The 19,923-nt window shown below is 47.1% G+C and overlaps 1 protein-coding gene across 1 annotated transcript in view; it reads left to right on the forward strand.

Annotated features, from left to right (window-relative positions):
- Positions 1 to 1,023: 1,023 nt before the first annotated feature.
- LOC125532886 overlaps positions 1,024 to 19,923 on the forward strand; it is a 111,406-nt gene continuing 92,506 nt past the window's right edge. Inside the window, exon 1 of the mRNA XM_048696757.1 lies at positions 1,024 to 1,240. Within this exon, the coding sequence (XP_048552714.1) occupies positions 1,024 to 1,240 (217 nt within the window). The remainder of the gene's footprint in view (positions 1,241 to 19,923) is intronic.

Genomic DNA, 19,923 nt, shown 5'->3' on the forward strand with positions numbered 1-19,923 from the left:
GGCATGTTTACGAGCTCGATGCACTCACTACGGTGCAAGTCATGGCAAAAAGCATACACCCATCAAGAAGGCACAAAATGCAAGCTAGACATGGCAAGAACAATAGCATAGCATGCACGGATCAACTACAACATCATCGGCAAAATTGCAAACAAGTTGACAATCTGCCCAGATTCACAAAGTAGCAAAAGTAGAGCTCGATTGACTCAAGCTAGGGTGCTCCATAATTGCAAACAAAGACATGGATGGATAGAGCACTACAATATTAACAAAACATCCTTACTGATCATCCTCAAAAGAGGCACGGATCACTAGGAAACAACATGAACATATGGCATCATGAGATAAACAGCTCAGGACTTAGTGAAATTACTAAGTCCCTGAAAACAGAATTAGCAAGTGCACCACTTTGCAAGCTTGCACAAGTCACCACACACATCACAAAAATACATGGGTTGCACCTCTGGAAAGATGACAAAACCCTTAACAAAACACATGTAGAGCATCAGGGCATATCATGCACACATTAATCATGGCAAAAATGACAAAAACCTAAACGGAGTAGCAGATCTGACAATTAACTCAAGTAGCCCTCTTCTAACAGCATTTCGGGCATCAAGATGAACTCAAATGAAAATGATGCAATGGAATGAAATGATGTACTCTCTGAGATGAACATTTTGATATGCTATATGCATGAATCGGAGCTACGGATGCAAAGTTACGGAGCGAACATGTGCACATGGACTGAAAATATCTGGGACTTAGACGAATATGACCTAGGGTTTTTTGGATCTAGATCTCGCGCACGGAAATCGAGGCGGCCGGAGCACTGTAGACCGGCGGCGGGGATGACGTCGGAGGAGGTCGCCGGAGTGGCCGGACGACGAGGAGGCGGGGAACGACGGTGGCGGCGCTCGGCGGTGACCGCGGCGGGGTCGGGCGGCGGCGGGCGCGCCGGCTCGGGCGGCGAAGCCGAGGCTTCCCGCGGGCGGCGGCGGCGAGGTACGCGGCGGGGCGGCGATGGCGGCGGCGCGCGCGCCGACGATGGGCGGCAAGGGGCGTCGGGCGGAGGAGGAAGAAGGAGGCGGCGGCGGCGGCTCCTCTGGCCCGTGCGCGAGCGCGGGCGGGCCGGCCACGGGCCGCGGCGGTGGAGAGAGAGGGAGGCGGGCGTATGGGAGGCTGCCACGTGGCGGCGGACACGTCCGGTCGGCAGGGAAAGTGTCCGGCGGCGCGCGAGGTGGATTTTTAGGGTTTCGGGGGAAGGAGGAGATCCGAATTTCGGGGGGGGGAGGACTTTAAATAGGCATAGAGGGAGCTAGGAGAGTCCAAATGAGGTGCGGTTTTCGGCCACGCGATCGTGAACGAACGATCTAGATGATGGAGAAGACTTAGGTGGGTTTTGGACCAAATTGGAGGGGTGTTGGGCTGCAACACACACGAGGCCTTTTCGGTCCCTCGGTTAACCGTTGGAGTATCAAACGAAGTCCAAATGATACGTTGACAAGCGGTCTATCGGTAGTAAACCAAGGCCGCTTGGCAAGTCTCGGTCCAATCCGGAAATGTTTAATCCCCACACACGAAAGAAAGCTAGAAATGACCATCGGAGGAGAACGAAGCGCCGGAATGCAAAACGGACAACGGGGAAAATGCTCGAATGCAAGAGACGAACACGTATGCAAATGCAATGCACATGATGACATGATATGAGATGCATGCCAACGATAACAACACACAGAGACAAAGACCCGAACCCGAGGAAATAAATATAACTTAACGCTGGAAACGGCAAGAGTTGGAGTACAAATTGGGAAAGTTACATCCGGGGTGTTACACTTCGCTCATCATCTCAAATTATGAGGATCGTGTTCTTTTCGTGCTTAGCCATTTAACCAGAGTGTTGTATCATCTCTGCTTGAGTTCTTTTCATCTTATCAAGTCTTGCATCTCTTTTCAGTCAGAGTGCTGCCCAAATTATATCATTCTTATTCCTTCTCCATCTCATTTCAACCGGAGTGCTCGTATTTACTTCTTGGCCATTGCAACCCTTTTTCTTATGCCTTTCAACCTATAAGGTTCTATAGTAATGTTCCTTGTTCCTCTTTTCTAACGGAGTGTTTTCAACTTTGTTCGTCTTCGTTGTATTCTTTCTGTCAATTTGTTCAACCTCACAAGGTTCTTTGGTTTCATTTGTTTGTCCAAGAAGCAACTTAGTTTTACCTCTTCTTTTCCTCTTCCGTTTCCCTCCAGTGCCATCCTAGATCTCGGGACGAGATCCTCTTGTAGTGGTGGAGTGTTATAACGCCCCGAGACCGTTGCGCCAGGTGTCTTACAGTTATTCGCGGTTGTTGCCTTGTCATTCGCTTGCATGTTGCATCTTGCCATGTCATCATGTGCATTGCATCACCATGTTTTCAAAACTTGCATCCGTCCAGTTTCCCCCAGTTCTCTCCGTTGTCCATTCTGAGCCCAGACAAACTCGCACGCGCCCGCGACACATCTGAAATAGTATTTTATAAGTGGCCAGGAAATGTTCTCGAAATGGGGTGAAAGTTGGCATGTGGTGTTGTTATGTTGTTAGTAGGTCGCCTGCCAAGTTTCATCGCATTCGGAGTTTGTTTGACGACCCAACGGATAACTATAGCGGCATAGTTGCCGGTCTAACGTCGGACGTTTTCAGTCTCCGGAAACCTTGCCGGGCTGCATTTCTGTCTCTCTCTTTTCGACCTGAGACCTCTCCTACACAGCCCACAAACCCCACCTAGTCACGATCATGATCGGAGGCTCCAAAACGCTCCAGAAACCCCTCCTAACCCCCTCTAACCCTAACCTTCCCTATTTATACACCCCCTCTCTCCATTTTTGGCCTCCTACCTACCCCTCCTCAATTTCCGCAGCCTGCCGCCGCTCCCTCCTCGCTTTCAGCACCGGTGCACTCCTGCGCTGTCACTTCGCGCCACCGCCGCCGCGCCCCGGCCTATCCCGCCGTGCCACCTCGCGCACCAGCGTCTCAGCAAGCCGCGGCCCGCCCGAGCCAGCGCGCGGCCCGAGCGAGCCCATCGGGGCCCGACCACGTCGCCTCCCGCTCCCTTGCTCCCGATCTGGTTCGGGAGGAGCTGCGCTCCTCTACCCCAGCGCCACCCGACCTCCGGTAGCCGCGCCGGCGACCTCGTCGCCGGACCTACGTCCCATCAGGCCAGTGCCCCGTCGCCGTCTCCTTCTCCTCTCCTTTTTCATTCCTCTCACTCTCCCGAGCTCATCTCTCTCTGCCTCCTGTTCTATAGTTCGTCACGGGACCGCCGGAGTTCGCCGCTGCCACCCCAAGTCGCCGCCGCCCCTCCTCCAGCTGGATCTGGACCCCTCTGCATCGGATCCATCCACTCCCACCAACTCGCCCTGGATCCGAGTCTCCGCCGCTCGCCGGTGACGTGCATGGCGCCACCGCGCCTCTACTCGATCCCGCATGCGTTGACCGGTGCGGTCGACCGCGTGGCCCGCCAGCCAACCCGCGCCAAGGCCCAGCGCCATCCTCCCTCCACTCCACGTCCAGCCCAGCAACACCACCGGGCCAAGGCCCATGGGTGAGCAGCCCCAGCGCCCCCCTTTTTTCTGTTCTGTTGGACCTCTGCTTAGATTCGGCCCATATAGTGTTTTTTACGTGTCTGCGTTTTAGACATTATCCAGTTTTTTACCTGTTTTGCAGAAAACCCCCGAAGCTTCATGCATATCCTAACTCACCAACTGTGCATCATATGTAAATAACTTATATATGAAAAATGCTTAGAATTTCATCTAGTTTAATAATATCCAACTTTCATCCATGTTAAAAATGTTTAAAATGATGTTTGCATATTTTTTGCTTAAATTCCATGTTAAAATGCTTTATTTCATAACTAATTAACCGTAGCTCCGAATTTAATAAACTTTATTTGTAAATTGGGTAGAAAAATGCATTGCTTAACATGATGTACTTACTTTGCATGTTTAACAAATCTTAAATATGGGTTAGGGAAGAACAGTACCAAATCCATAAATTGCATATGAGGATTTTCTGGAATTGTTGTTTGTTATTTCTGGCCTCATTTAAACTTGCCTAGATAGGTAGTTTTCATATGCTTCACCCCTTACCATGTTTAATAACATTTAGTATTGTTGGGTACATAAACGAGAGTGAACTAAATGTTTGAATGTGGTGTTTCGTCAATATGCAACTCGTTTCATATGGAGCTCCACTTAATTTGTAGTATTGTTTGTGCATATTGCCATGCCATGCCTCATTAAACCAGACATGCATCATACTTGGTTGCGCATCATGCCATGTTTATGTGATGGTTGTTTACTATGTTGCTTGCTTTTTTCCGGGTTGCTTGTCTCGTTTGCTTCGGTTTCGTTCCGGGAGTTGTGAGGATTCGTTCGACTACGCTGGGTTGGCTACTTCTTGGACTCGTTCTTCTTCCTTGCAGGATCTCAGCCAAGATGACCATACCCTCGAAATCACTTCTATCTTTGCTTGCTAGTTGTTCGTTCTATCGCTATGTCACGCTACCTACCACTTGTTATATCATGCCTCCCATATTGCCATGTCAAGCCTCTAACCCACCTTTCCTAGCAAACCGTTATTTGACTAAGTTACCTCTTTTGCTCAGGCCCTCTTATAGCATTGTTAGTTGCAGGTGAAGCTGAAGTTTGTTCCACGTTGGAACATGGATATGTTGGGATATCACAATATCTCTTATTTTATTTAATGCATCTATATACTTGGTAAAGGGTGGAAGGCTCGACCTTATGCCTGGTGTTTTGTTCCACTCTTGCCGCCCTAGTTTCCGTCATACCAGTGTTATGTTCCTTGATTTTGTGTTCCTTACGCGGTTGGGTGTTATGTGAACCCCTTGACAGTTTGCTTTGAATAAAACTCCTCCAGCAAAGACCAACCTTGGTTTTACATTTGCCTAACAACCTATAACTTTCCCTTGGGTTTTCGCGAGCCTGAGGGTCATCTTTATTTTAACCCCCCTGGGTCAGTGCTCCTCTGAGTGTTGGTCCAACCTAGAGCCACTTGCAGCGTCACCTCGAGGAAACTTGAGGGTTAGTTTTAGCTGTACGTAGTGTTCATCCAGTGTGCCCTGAGAACGAGATATGTGCAGCTCCTATCGGGATTTGTCGGCAGATTCGGGCTGTCTTGCTGGTCTTGTTTTACCATTGTCTAAATGTCTTGTAACCGGGATTCCGAGGCTGATCGGGTCTTTCCGGGAGAAGGTATATCCTTCGTTGAACGTAAGAGCTTGTGATGGGCTAAGTTGGGACACCCCTGCAGGGTATAAACTTTCGAGAGCTGTGCCCGCGGTTATGTGGCAGATGGGAATTTGTTAATATCCGGTTGTAGAGAACTTGACACTTGACTTAATTAAAATACATCAACCGCATGTGTAACCGTGATGGTCTCTTTTCGGCGGAGTCCGGGAAGTGAACACGGTTCTTGTGTTATGGTTGTGCGTAAGTAGTTTCAGGATCACTTCTTGATCAATTCTAGCTCCACGACCATTACGTTGCTTCTCTTCTCGCTCTTATTTGCATTGGGTAGCCACCATATTTGCTTAGTGCTTGCTGGAGCTCCACCTCATTACCCTATCCTACCCATAAGCTTAAATAGTCTTGATCTCGCGGGTGTGAGATTGCTGAGTCCTCGTGACTCACAGATACTTCCAAACAGTTGCAGGTATCGATGATACCAGTGCAGGTGACGCAACCGAGCTCAAGTGGGATTTGTTTCATGTCTTTTCTGGATGATCAGTATATCACAGCCCTAGATTACTGCCTGCAATTAGTTGCATCAGAGTGCATCATGCATCATGTCTAAATTCCAGTGAAATTTGAATCGAGGGAATTCTCAAGCCTCAGAAATATTCTGTTAAAAAAAGGGGCAAGAACCCTTAAACTTGCATTCAGTAAAACCAAAATGGCCTTCATTAATGTTTGATAATTTTGGCAAGGGTTTGGATCCAAACCAAAAATAGTGAACATTTTTAAGGTATTATTTTGGCACTGAATTTAAATGATTATTGTATTTGAATTTGGAATTATATTCATATTATATGGGATATATTTTCAAATAACTTTGAAATGTTTTATGTGCTGTTGGAAAAGTCCATGTAGCAACATAAATTATTTAGAGGATATTTGTCACTGTTTTCAAAAAATTTCAACTTGAAAACAGTGGCAAAGTAAAAGAAAAAAACAAAACAGAAGAAAATAAAACAGAGACAGAAACTTACCTAACCTACCTGGCCACTTACCTGGCAGCCCAAGTAGGCGGCCCAGCCCACCAGCACCCTCCCGTCGTCTCCCTCCCCTCGCCCCGAAGCAGCTGCGTGCCAGCAGCAGCGCACACAGGAGCTCCACCTCCTGCTTGCCCCGGAGGCGCCCCCGAGCCCATCCGACGCGCCTGGAGAAGCCCCGCGGATCTCCTCCCTCACTCCCCCATCTCTCTGGTCTCTCCCTCACCCCCTAGCTCCATCCGAGAGCAACCGTCGGCCACCGCAGCCCGCACGCATAGCCACCGTCGTCTCCTTCCCTCCCCAGCATGTTCCAGGGGTTCGCCGTGAACTGCTCTTCCTCACGGCCGAACCAGGCGACCCAGGACGCACTGCAGCCTCGACCCCGACCTCTTCTTCAACCTCTGACGGCCGAGATCACCGACGCCCGTTCCTCACCTCCAGCGCTTCCCCGAGCCCACTGACCTTCTGCGCCGCCTCCCTGTGAGCTCCTCATCTGTCCTCTTTGCTCGCCCCCTCCATTCCTGTCCTCTAGCCGTCGTTCCACAAGTGCCCGAAGCTCGCCGCCGACGGCCATGTCGCCGTCGTGGCTTCAGACGGCGTAGCTTGCCCCTGAGCACGTCATCGTGCTTGTGCTGCTCCCGGGAGACGAACGCACCTGCTAGCTCACCTTCCCATGCACCATAGCGAGTAGCCAGTCCTGCCCGAGCTCCGTCCGCCGCTGATTTGGTCGTCGTCGTCTCCAGCGACCATTTGGTCTCGTTCCACCGCCAATCGACGCGGACGAGACCCAGCGTTCCAAAGGTGCCACCGGTGCAATGAATCGTGGCCTGTGATGTGAATCCGCGCTTGGTCGCCGTCTCGGCACCTCGCCGGCGGCTAAACGCCGGCCTAACCACTAATTAGCACTAAGCTAATGAACCCTGGGTCACTGACATATGGGCCCCATGCCCTAACTAACTCTAGTTAAGTTTCAGTTTAGATTAGTTAAACCAGTTTAACCCCTGTGTCACTGACATGTGGAGCCCACATGTCAGATTTGACTCTGGACGCCATGTTGACCGCTGACATCACAGTGATGTCATTCTTATGCAGTAATTCATTTCTGGAATTTAAATAAATCTTAAATGGTTTATTTATTTCAGAAAATGTTATAAACTTCTAAAAATCATAGAAATTCAACCGTAACTCCAAATGAAATAATTTATATACGAAAAATGATCAAAAAAATATGAAGAATCTTTTTATGCCATGATCATGCATGTTTGAACAAGTTACCCTCACTAAATAGGACAGATGATGATTAGGGCAATTTATGAAATCACATTTGGAGTTGGAATTCGATCTTGTTTGAGTTCCACTTCAATTAACTTGGCTAGATATTGCATTACGTGAATTCAGTTCCTTAAAATGACATGTCATTCATTTGATTGTGCATTGTAGTGAATGTTGTTTCTTTTGTGTTTGCCGGTGGTTGTTCCCCATCGGTAGACGTATGTTCCGGTGATGTGATCGATGACACCGATGAAGAGCTATACTATCTTCAGAAGTGTCAGGCAAGAAAAACCCCCTTGTTCATTCTGATACAATCCCACTCTCTCGCTCCTGCTCTCTTTTACTGCATTAGGACAACAACGTTTCAACTGTTACATGCTGCGGTAGTTGAACCCCTTTCCTCTGCATGACCTGTCATTGCCACAGTAAATAGATGAAACCCACTAGCATGAGTAGGAGTTGTTTGAGCCCTGATGTGCCTACTCATCCATGCTTGTTTGTCATGCCTGCTACTGCTTAGAGTTGAGTCAGGTCCGATTCATCGGGGATGAATTGGAATGTGGTGAACTTGTCCTACTTTGTGTGAGCTAAGTGTGTGAACACGATTTGGTAAAGGTAGCGGTGAGAGGCCATGTAGGAGTACATGGTGGGTTGTCTCATTGCAGCCGTCCTCAGGAACTGAGTTCTGTGTTTGTGATCCATGAACAGTTACTACCAGACATTGGGCTCCGGGCGCTCCAAGCTCTCTCAACTTATTAATCAACCTGATCTTTGTCCAGGAGTTGCAACTAGTTTCTGGTGTTTGTAGGTAGTGTTAGTAGTCTACCAAGTGGCACCCGGTACAGGTGGGCTTGGGACAGACTAGGCACAGTGGCACGGTGTACCAAGTGGCACCCGTATCATGGGCTTGGGAACCCTGCACACATCGTTTGGGGCCGTGAGCGACACCCCGACCGGATCTCCTTGCGGATGGAACCCGAATAGGCGATAAACCTGGACTAGAGACTTGTTGGTTAGTCAGGTCGTGGCCGACTCCCTCGCCAGACATCTGCTTGAAGGTTGCCGAGATACACGATGTGTACATGGTGATAAGTGGCGAGAGCGTGTGTGAAGAAGTACACCCCTGCAGGGTTATCATTATCTATTCGAATAGCCGGATTCCTCGGATATGGAAACTTGGACCCCTTGCATAGTTCATAGACAAGTGAAAGTGGATACTCTAAAATGCGCAAGATAAGCGTGAGTGCTATGGATGGCGTTCTCGTATGGAGACGGGAGCGGATCCATAGTGGAGTATTGATATGGTGAATATGTGGACTCGTGTGCGCCACCTCAAAGAGTTACTTGCAGTCGTAGTTCAGGATAGCCACCGAGTCAAAGCTGACTTGCTGCAGTCAAACTCCACCACCCCTTTGTTGATACCGATGCATATGTAGTTAGTTCTGATGTAAGTCTTGTTGGGTACATTTGTACTCACGTTTGCTTATTTTATGTTTTGCAGAGAGACTTCAGTCTCGCTAGTAGTTCCGTGTGGACTTCGACGTTTAGCTCGTTACCTCAGCTACGATCTTGTACCCTTGGGAGGGTCTTGTAGATAGTCAGGCTCCTCAGCCTTCTTCATTTGTAGTTGTCTGTACTCAAACAAGTTAAGCTTCCGCTTGTGCTTGTTGCTTGTATGCTCTGTATGTTGGGTCATCAGACCCATGTTTGTAATATCTGGCTCTTCGGAGACTAATGAATAAATACTTGAGTCGTAGAGTTATGTTGTGATGCGATGTTGTATTTACACATATCGAGCATATTGTGTGTATGATTGAAATGCTTGGTATGTGTGGGATCCGACAACCTAGTTGTTTATCCTGGGTAGCCTCTCTTATGGGGAAATGTAGTCTTGTGCTTCCATGAGCCATAGTAGTCCACTACAGCCCGGTTCACCGGAGTCCTGCTAGCCCAGCACTACTGCTCCGGAACACTTGACTGGCCGGCATGTGATTCACTTCGTTCCTGTGTCTGTCCCTTCGGGGAAATGTCACGCAGTGACATCCGGAGTCCTGCCTAGCCTGCTACAACCCGGTTCACCGGAGTCCTGTTAGCCCAGTGCTAAAGCCCGGATTTGCGCGCTGCTGACCGACATGCTCAATGTTGATTCATGTATGCATGTCCCCGTAAGTTAGTGCACCTTTGGGTTCACGACTAGTCATGTCAGCCCGGGTTCTCTGTCATATGGATGCTAGCGACACAATCATATTCGTGAGCCGAAAGGCGCAAACGGTCCCGGGCCATGGTAAGGCGACACCCGTGGGAATACCATGCATGAGGCCGCAAAGTGATATGAGGTGTTACCGGCTAGATCGATGTGACTTGGAATCGGGGTCCTAACAGCTTTGGTATCAGAGCCTGACTGCCTGTAGGATTACCAAGCCAACTGGTCGAAGTCGTGTCTAGAAATGCTTTAGTTATATAAGGGAATTGATTGTGGAAGGGAATGTAAGGCTCTTTTTACTCCCTTACCCTATGGCTTTCTAATCTGAGTCATCCTCTTCTCTTTCTATGGGGTTAAGAACTAGGCTTCTCTTCTATCTCTCAGGATGACGTGTTACTAAACCGTAGTTGCCTAGGATTGTTGGATTTAAGCCTCAGTTCAGTTCCTACTACTTCCAGATGTTCATAGCTGGCCTCAGAACCTTGATATTGTGATGTTGAGTGGTTATGCCACCATTTTTGCAGGATGTCTCAAATCATTTTGAGCATTTACAGCCGTTATGCTGTCCGAGTCATCCCAGGTTTCTAAACAGTCTGATGCATTTGCAAATCTCTTCATCTCGTTTCCGGTGTCCTTTTGGGCCAGATTAAGCACACTAATCGGTCTGTTGAGGTACTCCATTGCCTTGACATATATGTTGGAGCTAGTATTATGACCCTAGGCATTCTAGAGAACCACCCACTAATCTAGCAATGCTTTATATCCCTAGTGTGAAAATCTGGCCACCTTTCTTGAAAGCATCCCGTGATGTTATTTAGTATGTAGGTATTCTATTTCTGGGTTTTTGAACCCGAGATTCACTCTACTTATCTCATGTTGATAGTGTTTGCTAGTTCCTTTAGGATATTAGTAACCTTTGCAATAGTCCTCGAGGTCTGTGGTATTTCCTTCTTCCAAGTACCATGTACTGCTTATGGCAGGAGTTCTTTTGAACCAAAAGATCACAATAAGAGTGCTCTTGATGAGTTCTTCGTTCTACATTGTGAATCTACCAGTTCTACCTTTCTGCATGGGTCATCCAGAAGAAATCTTGAGCTTTGCCCGACATACTAATCCATGCGTCCACAAATCAGAAAATTATATATTCCTTTGAGTTGTCACCCTTTAGTTATTTTCTGGCCCTCTGTCTATCAATTGATAGTCAGGACTAATTGTGCATCCGTGTTATCGAAGCTTATTATTCTTTTGGTCCGTCAAGCCATCCTATTCCAGAATGACTAGGAGAAACAAACTCCAGAACCTCATCCATTTCTTGGACTGTTCAAAGTAGTTGTATTTCACAAATCAAAATGCCAATCTAGCTTTTGCTCTGTTCTACCTCAAAGTATTACCCCCTTTATGTCAGGATTGTCATGAGAATTGCACCATCTCTCATGAATTCTTGATGCAGTGATACTTCCTTCCATCATTTTTCATTCCTTGGTTCCGTGTTGATGCAACCGGAATACCGACAAGTGAACTGTGATGTGTGAAATCAATATTCCTAGCAACTAGTTGCTTGGTAGTAAATGGACAATATTCTCATTCTTAGCGTGTTGGTTATTCAATCATCATTCTAAGATAGATTGTGCTACCTAGTTGTAGGATTGAAAGTATGTCTAGAGGGGGGTGATTAGACTACTTGACCAAATAAAAACCTAACCTTTTCCCAATTTTAGTTCTTGGCAGATTTTAGCTATTTTAGGACAAGTCAAGCAATCATCACACAATTCAAGCAAGCATGCAAAGAGTATATTGGCAGCGGAAAGTAAAGCATGCAACTTGCAAGAATGTAAAGGGAAGGGTTTGGAGAATTCAAACGCTATTGGAGACACGGATGTTTTTCCCGTGGTTCGGATAGCTGGTGCTATCCTACATCCACGTTGATGGAGACTTCAACCCACGAAGGGTAACGGTTGCGCGAGTTCACACAGGGCTCCACCCAAGGGCAATGGTTGCGCGAGTCCACACAGGGCTCCACCCACGAAGGGTCCATAAAGAAGCAACCACCCACAAAGGGTCCACGAAGAAGCAACCTTGTCTATCCCACCATGGCCATCGCCCACGAAGGACTTGCCTCACTAGCGGTAGATCATCACGAAGTAGGCGATCTCCTTGCCCTTACAAACTCCTTGGTTCAACTCCACAATCTTGTCGGAGGCTCCCAAGTGACACCTAGCCAATCTAGGAGACACCACTCTCCAAGAAGTAACAAATGGTGTGTAGGTAATGAACTCCTTGCTCTTGTGCTTCAAATGATAGTCTCCCCAACACTCAACTCTCTCTCATAGGATTTGGATTTGGTGGAAGGAAGATTTGAGTGGAAAGCAACTTGGGAAGGCTAGAGATCAAGATTCATATGGTAGGAATGGAATGTCTTGGTCTCAACACATGAGTAGGTGGTTCTCTCTTAGAACAAATGAATTGGAATGATGTGTGTGTTCTGATGGCTCTCTCTTGGAATGAGAAAGAGGTGGAGGGGTATATATAGCCTCCACACAAAATCCAACCGTTACACACAATTTACCAATCTCGGTGGGACCGAATCAGAAAACTCGGTCTGACCGAAATAGTAAACCTAGTGACTGTTAGGAATTTCGGTGGGACTGACATGCAACTCGGTAGGACCGATTCGGTTAGGGTTTGGGCATAACGTAATCTCGGTCAGACCGATTACACAAACTCGGTGAGACCGAATTTGGTAATTAGCTAACCAGAGAGTTGGTCAGGCAAACTCGGTGGGACCGATTTGCTCTTTCGGTGAGACCGAGTGGAACTCGGTGAGACCGAAAAGTTACAAAGGGGAAACACTGAGTTTACATTGCAATCTCCGTGGGACCGATTCGCTCTTTCGGTGGGACCGAAAAGTTACGAAGGGGAAACAGAGAGTTTGCACCCCCATCTCGGTGAGACCGAGATCCTTATTGGTAGAACCGAATTGCTAGGGTTTTGGCAGTGGCTTATGACAAATGAAACTCGGTGGCGCCGGATAGGAAGAATCGGTAGGACCGAGTTTGGCTTAGAGTTTAAGTCATATGTGGATATGGGAAAGTAGTTGAGGGTTTTGAAGCATATCACTAAGCACATGAAGCAAGAGGCTCATTAAGCAACACCTCATCCCTCCTTAATAGTATTGGCTTTTCCTATGGACTCAATGTGATCTTAGATCACTAAAATATAAAATGAAGAGTCTTGAGCTTTTGAGCTTGAGCCAATCCATTGTCCTTAGCATTTTGAGGGTTCCACTTTCACATCCATGCCATGCCAATCATTGAGCTTTCCTGAAATAATTATCTTGGAATAGTATTAGCTCAATGAGCTATATGTTGTTATGAATTACCAAAACCACCTAGGGATAGCTGCACTTTCACTAGTCCTTATTTCTGGTGCACTCTTCGATCAATGAGTTAGGGTTATTCAATCCCTTGCTTATTTTACCATATCGTCTTGCTTTGAAAAGCAATATTGTTCTCGATCTTAGTAACATATCAGTGGTTCGTGATGTTCCGAATATCTTCTCGAAAGTGTTACCAGGTTGTCACCTGACCGCTATGTTGAGTTCGTGATAAAGTTGGTTTCTTGTAGCCACGCCTTTTCTCCAAGAAACTGTGTTGGATACCCATGAGCTAGTTGGTTAAGCTAAACAACAACATGGAGAGTTGGAAGATAAAAGCTTGTTTGACTTAGTTCGTGTTAAGGGATATCTTTTGTGTGTGTGTGTGTGTTGAATAAAGATGACATCTTCATCGATTGGTCCTCGTGATCAGTTGTTGGATCTATTGTCTTATCCAAACTTTGATTTGAGTGTGGGCTATCCTCAAATCAAATCAGAACCAACGATGTTTGTAATGTTGTGTTACTCGAGGTTGATTCCTCGGGCATACACCATTACATCCTTTGGTCTAACCAATGCTATCACCTTGTTCACATAGTCGTGGAATTCCATCTTCATGGAACCTGGATGAATTGTTGTTGAGCCCATCGACAACATCCTTATCTTGTCCATGATTCATGTCGAACATCTAAATAGTGTTGGAAACTTTTATAAGCATTATCTTCATGTCCCGTTCATGAAGCATATGTTCGGATGAAAGAAGTGACTTCCTTGAATACATGTGCATTTGATGCAAGTTGCCGCCGTGAATTCGAGAAAGTCAATGTTGCTTCCTCTGGAATCATCCCAAGTCAGTCATACACGTGCGAAGTATGCTATGGTTTGACAGGCTCGCTACCTCCATTCCATGTGCATCTCCTAGTACACCAAGCCATTGACTGGTTTGTTCAAGGAGAAAGAGTTCCTTCATAAGAGCTAATCCGGACTTATGAAAGGACTTCGGTATCCTCATTGATGGTTCCCACCTGAACTCGGTAGTGTTTCGTTGTAAGACTACTATGTGGTCATGCTTGTCTGGGACATCATGTTCACATGTATGTAGCATAACCAGCTCATGTTTTGGAGCTTGCTATCGTAGTTCATCTCCTGAGAATCTTGCAACGTCATCTCGTCGATTTGTGTTGCTACCTTTCTTTTTCCAGACACGCTGTCTGAAATATTCCGTTACCATCCAGATCTGAGTCTCAGGCAGATATGATGGTTGGATCATTCCCGACATTTGCATTTTGTTCCCAGCTTGCACCCCATTGTGCCCAATTCCCATGGGCTATCCTTCTCGGTAATTGTTGTTCCGGATCATCTTCAAAAGTGGTCCTGCCATGGGTCCCTTCCATTTCCGGTGATAAGCAAAAATCATCCATTGCGTTGTCTTCAACAAGGTAGTCCACATCATCCATTCTAGTCGATATATGCCATTCTTTCGAACCTCCTTGAATGGTCGTGTGTGATTGTCTTAGGCTGGCATAAAGAGTTTCAATGATCTAGGTATCAAAAGTAATTCTTTTTGCCACTTGAGGGAATAATTATATGATTCGCCCTCCCTGAGGTGCCCCGTTATGGAATCATGGCAATCAACTCCTGGCTACCTTGACACCTATGCACCATCCTACTTAAGCATGGGAGTGTTTCCCACAAAATTGAACTTCCATCATTTGTTCTCTCCATCCCTCTTGATGTGTGTTTGTCTCTTAGATCAAGAGATGATTCAACGTCTCATTCCATGAGTTGATCGTGTATCGCTTGATTTTTGAGAAGATCATTTTCTATAGAGTTTCCCTCTGTCGTCATCATGTTGGATGGAGATCTCGAAAGCAAAGACGTCAAGATCAATTTGAAGAAATGAATCAACATATTCGAGAGGGATAGATGGATCATGAAGATCATGTTAGCTTTGTGTCCCCTCTGTCTTCTTACCTCACATCTTGAATCTCGGGACAAGATTCTTGTTTAGTGGGGGTGAGTTGTCACAGCCCTAGATTACTGCCTGCAATTAGTTGCATCAGAGTGCATCATGCATCATGTCTAAATTCCAGTGAAATTTGAATTGAGGGAATTCTCAAGCCTCAGAAAAATTCTGTTAAAAAAGGGGCAAGAACCCTTAAACTTGCATTCAGTAAAACCAAAATGGCCTTCATTAATGTTTGATAATTTTGGCAAGGGTTTGGATCCAAACCAAAAATAGTGAACATTTTTAAGGTATTATTTTGGCACTGGATTTAAATCATTATTGTATTTGAATTTGGAATTATATTCATATTATATGGGATATATTTTCAAATAACTTTGAAATGTTTTATGTGCTGTTGGAAAAGTCCATCTAGCAACATAAATTATTCAGAGGATATTTGTCACTGTTTTTAATTTGTTTAAACTTGAAAACAGTGGTAAAGTAAAAGAAAAAACAAAGCAGAAGAAAATAAAACAGAGACAGAAACTTACCTAACCTACCTGGCCACTTACCTGGCAGCCCAAGTAGGCGGCCCAGCCCACCAGCACCCTGCCGTCGTCTTCCTTCCCTCGCCCCGAAGCAGCTGCGTGCCAGCAGCAGCGCACACAGGAGCTCCACCTCCTGCTTGCCACGGAGGCGCCCCCGAGCCCATCCGACGTGCCTGGAGAAGCCCCGCAGATCTCCTCCCTCACTCCCCCATCTCTCTGGTCTCTCCCTCACCCCCTAGCTCCTCCCTGAGCTCCATCCGAGAGCAACCGCCGGCCGCCGCAGCCCGCATGCGTAGCCACCGTTGTCTCCTTCCCTCCCCGGCATGTTCCAGGGATTCACCGCGAACTGCTCTTCCTCACGGCCGAACCAGGCGACCCAGGACGCACTGCAGCCTCGACCCCGACCTCTTCTTCAACCTCTGACGGCCAAGATCACCGGCGCCCGTTCCTCACCTCCAGCGCTTCCTCGAGCCCACTGACCTTCTGCGCCGCCTCCCTGTGAGCTCCTCATCTGTCCTCTTTGCTCGCCCCCTCCGTTCCCGTCCTCTAGCCGTCGTTCCACAAGTGCCCGAAGCTCGCCGCCGACGGCCATGTCGCCGTCATGGCTTCAGAAGCCGTAGCTTGCCCCTGAGCACGTCATCGTGCTCGTGCTGCTCCCAGGAGATGAACGCACCTGCTAGCTCACCTTCCCATGTAGGATAGAGAGTACCCAGTCCTGCCCGAGCTCCGGCCACCGCTGATTTGGTTGCCATCGTCGTCTCCGGCGACCATTTGGTCTCGTTCCGCCGCCAATCGACGCAGACGAGGCCCAGCGTTCCAAAGGTGCCACCGGTGCAATGAACCGTGGCCTGTGATGCGAATCCGCGCATGGTCGCCGTCTCAGAACCTCGCCGGCCTAACCACTAATTAGCACTAAGCTAATGAACCCTGGGTCACTGACATATGGGCCCCACGCCCTAACTAACTCTAGTTAAGTTTCCGTTTAGATTAGTTAAACCAGTTTAACCCCTGTGTCACTAACGTGTGGAGCCCACATGTCAGATTTGACTCTGGATGCCCTGTTGACCGCTGACATCACAGTGACGTCATGCTGACACAGTAATTCATTTCTAGAATTTAAATAAATCTTAAATGGTTTATTTATTTTAGAAAATGTTATAAACTTCTAAAAATCATAGAGATTCAACCGTAACTCCAAATGAAATAATTTATATATGAAAAATGATCAGAAACATATGAAGAATCTGTTTATGCCATGATCATGCATGTTTGAACAAGTTACCCTCACTGAATAGGACAAATGATGATTAGGGCAATTTATGAAATCACATTTGGAGTTGGAATTCGGTCTTGTTTGAGTTCCACTTCAATTAACTTGGCTAGATATTGCATTACGTGAATTCAGTTCCTTAAAATGACATGTCATTCATTTGATTGTGCATTGCAGTGAATGTTGTTTCTTTTGTGTTTGCCGGTGGTTGTTCCCCTTCGGTAGACGTATGTTCCGGTGATGTGATCGATGACACCGATGAAGAGCTATACTATCTTCAGAAGTGTCAGGCAAGCAAAACCCCCTTGTTCATTCCGATACAATCCCACTCTCTCGCTCCTGCTCTCTTTTATTGCACTAGGACAACAACGTTTCAACTGTTACATGCTGCGATAGCTGAACGCCTTTCCTCTGCATGACCTGTCATTGCCACAGTAAATAGATGAAACCCACTAGCATGAGTAGGAGTTGTTTGAGCCCTGATGTGCCTACTCATTCATGCTTGTTTGTCATGCCTGCTACTGCTTAGAGTTGAGTCAGGTCCGATTCATCGGGGGTGAATTGGAATGTGATGAACATGTCCTACTGTGTGTGAGCTAAGTGTGTGAACACGATTTGGTAAAGGTAGCGGTGAGAGGCCATGTAGGAGTACATGGTGGGTTGTCTCATTGCAGCAGTCCTCAGGAACTGAGTTCTGTATTTGTGATCCATGAACAGTTACTACCACACATTGGGCTCCGGGCGCTCCAAGCTCTCTCAACTTATTAATCAACATGATCTCTGTCCAGGAGTTGCAACTAGTTTCTGGTGTTTGTAGGTAGTGTTTGTAGGTAGTGTTAGTAGTCTACTAAGTGGCACCCGGTATAGGCGGGCTTGGGACAGACTAGGCACAGTGGCACGGTGTACCAAGTGGCACCCGGATGGTGGGCTTGGGAACCCTACACACATCGTTTGGGGCCGTGAGCGACACCTCGGCCGGATCTCCTTGCGGATGGAACCTGAATAGGCGATAAACCTGGACTAGAGACTTGTTGGTTAGTTAGGTTGTTGCCGACTCCCTCGCCAGACTTCCGCTTGAAGGTTGCCGAGATACACGATGTGTACATGGTGATAAGTGGCGAGAGCGTGTGTGAAGAAGTACACCCCTGCAGGGTTATCATTATCTATTCGAATAGCCGGATTCCTCGGATATGGAAACTTGGACCCCTTGCATAGTTCATAGACAAGTGAAAGTGGATACTCTAAAATGCGCAAGATAAGCGTGAGTGCTATGGATGGAGTTCTCGTATGGAGACGGGAGCGGATCCATAGTGGAGTATTGATACGGTGAATATGTGGACTCGTGTGCGCCACCTCAAAGAGTTACTTGCGGTCGTAGTTCAGGATAACCACCGAGTTAAAGCTGGCTTGCTGTAGTCAAACTCCACCACCCCTTTGTTGATACCGATGCATATGTAGTTAGTTCTGATGTAAGTCTTGCTGGGTACATTTGTACTCATGTTTGCTTATTTTATGTTTTGCAGAGAGACTTCAGTCTCGCTAGTAGTTCCGTGTGGACTTCGACGTTTAGCTCGTTACCTCAGCTACGATCTTGTACCCTTGGGAGGGTCTTGTAGATAGTCAGGCTCCTCAGCCTTCTTCATTTGTAGTTGTCTGTACTCAGACAAGTTAAGCTTTTGCTTGTGCTTGTTGCTTGTATGCTCTGTATGTTGGGTCATCAGACCCATGTTTGTAATATCTGGCTCTTCGGAGCCTAATAAATAAATACTTGAGTCGTAGAGTTATGTTGTGATGCCATGTTGTATTTATACATATCGAGCATATTGTGTGTATGATTGAAATGCTTGGTATGTGTGGGATCCGACAACCTAGTTGTTTATCCTGGGTAGCCTCTCTTATGGGGAAATGTAGTCTTGTGCTTCCATGATCCATAGTAGTCCGCTACAGCCCGGTTCACCGGCGTCCTGCTAGCCCAGCACTGCTGCTCTGGAACACTTGACTGGCCGGCATGTGATTCACTTCGTTCCTGTGTCTATCCCTTTAGGGAAATGTCACGCAGTGACATCCGGAATCCTGCCTAGCCTGCTACACCCCGGTTCACCGGAGTCCTATTAGCCCAGTGCTACAGCCCGGATTCGCGCGCTGCTGACCGACATGCTCGATGTTGATTCATGTATGCATGTCCCCGTAAGTTAGTGCCACTTTGGGTTCACGACTAGTCATGTTGGCCCGGGTTCTCTGTCATATGGATGCTAGCGACACTATCATATACGTGAGCCGAAAGGCGCAAACGGTCCCTGTCGTGGAATTGTCACGTCAGATGTCCTTAGTGTGAGGACTTAGTCGCGAGGCCAACGCATCTATGTGGTAGCTTGACAGGGGTTGAGCGGAATCGAGAGACGCAACACAAGACAAGGGTTTAGACAGCTTCGGGCCCCGGGAAACATCATCCGGTAACAACCCTACATGCTGGTTGAGGCTAGATCTCATTATCATCACAAGGGAGTCGCCGTAAACCGGCTCTCCTCTAGTTGTGTCTAGCCCTAGAGATTGTTTCTTGCCTCCCCCCTTTGAGGAGCCCTGCCCCTCCTTATATATGTTGAAGGGGCGGGTTACATGTGGAGTCCAACTCGGACTTTAACTTAAACTATTTTGACTTTCCTTCCTGGGCTTCTTAACGTCTGCCGGTTTAACATTGTTCTGCCGGTTTAACATTGTTCTGCCGGTTTAACATTGTCTGCCTTAGCCATCTGTCTTGACTCTTTGTCTTAACTCTCCGCCGGTTTACCATCTCCGGTTTACCAAGTCCCAGCCGGTTTACAACTCCAGCCGGGTCATACCGCGGGGTATATCCCCGACATTAGCCCCCAGTTTAATTTGGATTTATCCATGTTAAACTGATCCTGAGCATCTTTAAATCCTTGTCAGTTCCTTCTAGAAAATCCGAGTCAATAGACCAGCTTCATAATCAATTTGCTGATATTGGTTTTTCATAGATAAATATTGTGAAGAATAACTCCTTTGACTTCAGTTC

This window comes from Triticum urartu, chromosome 1 (genome assembly GCF_003073215.2).
Source record: "Triticum urartu cultivar G1812 chromosome 1, Tu2.1, whole genome shotgun sequence".
In the NCBI taxonomy this organism is placed as follows: domain Eukaryota; kingdom Viridiplantae; phylum Streptophyta; class Magnoliopsida; order Poales; family Poaceae; genus Triticum; species Triticum urartu.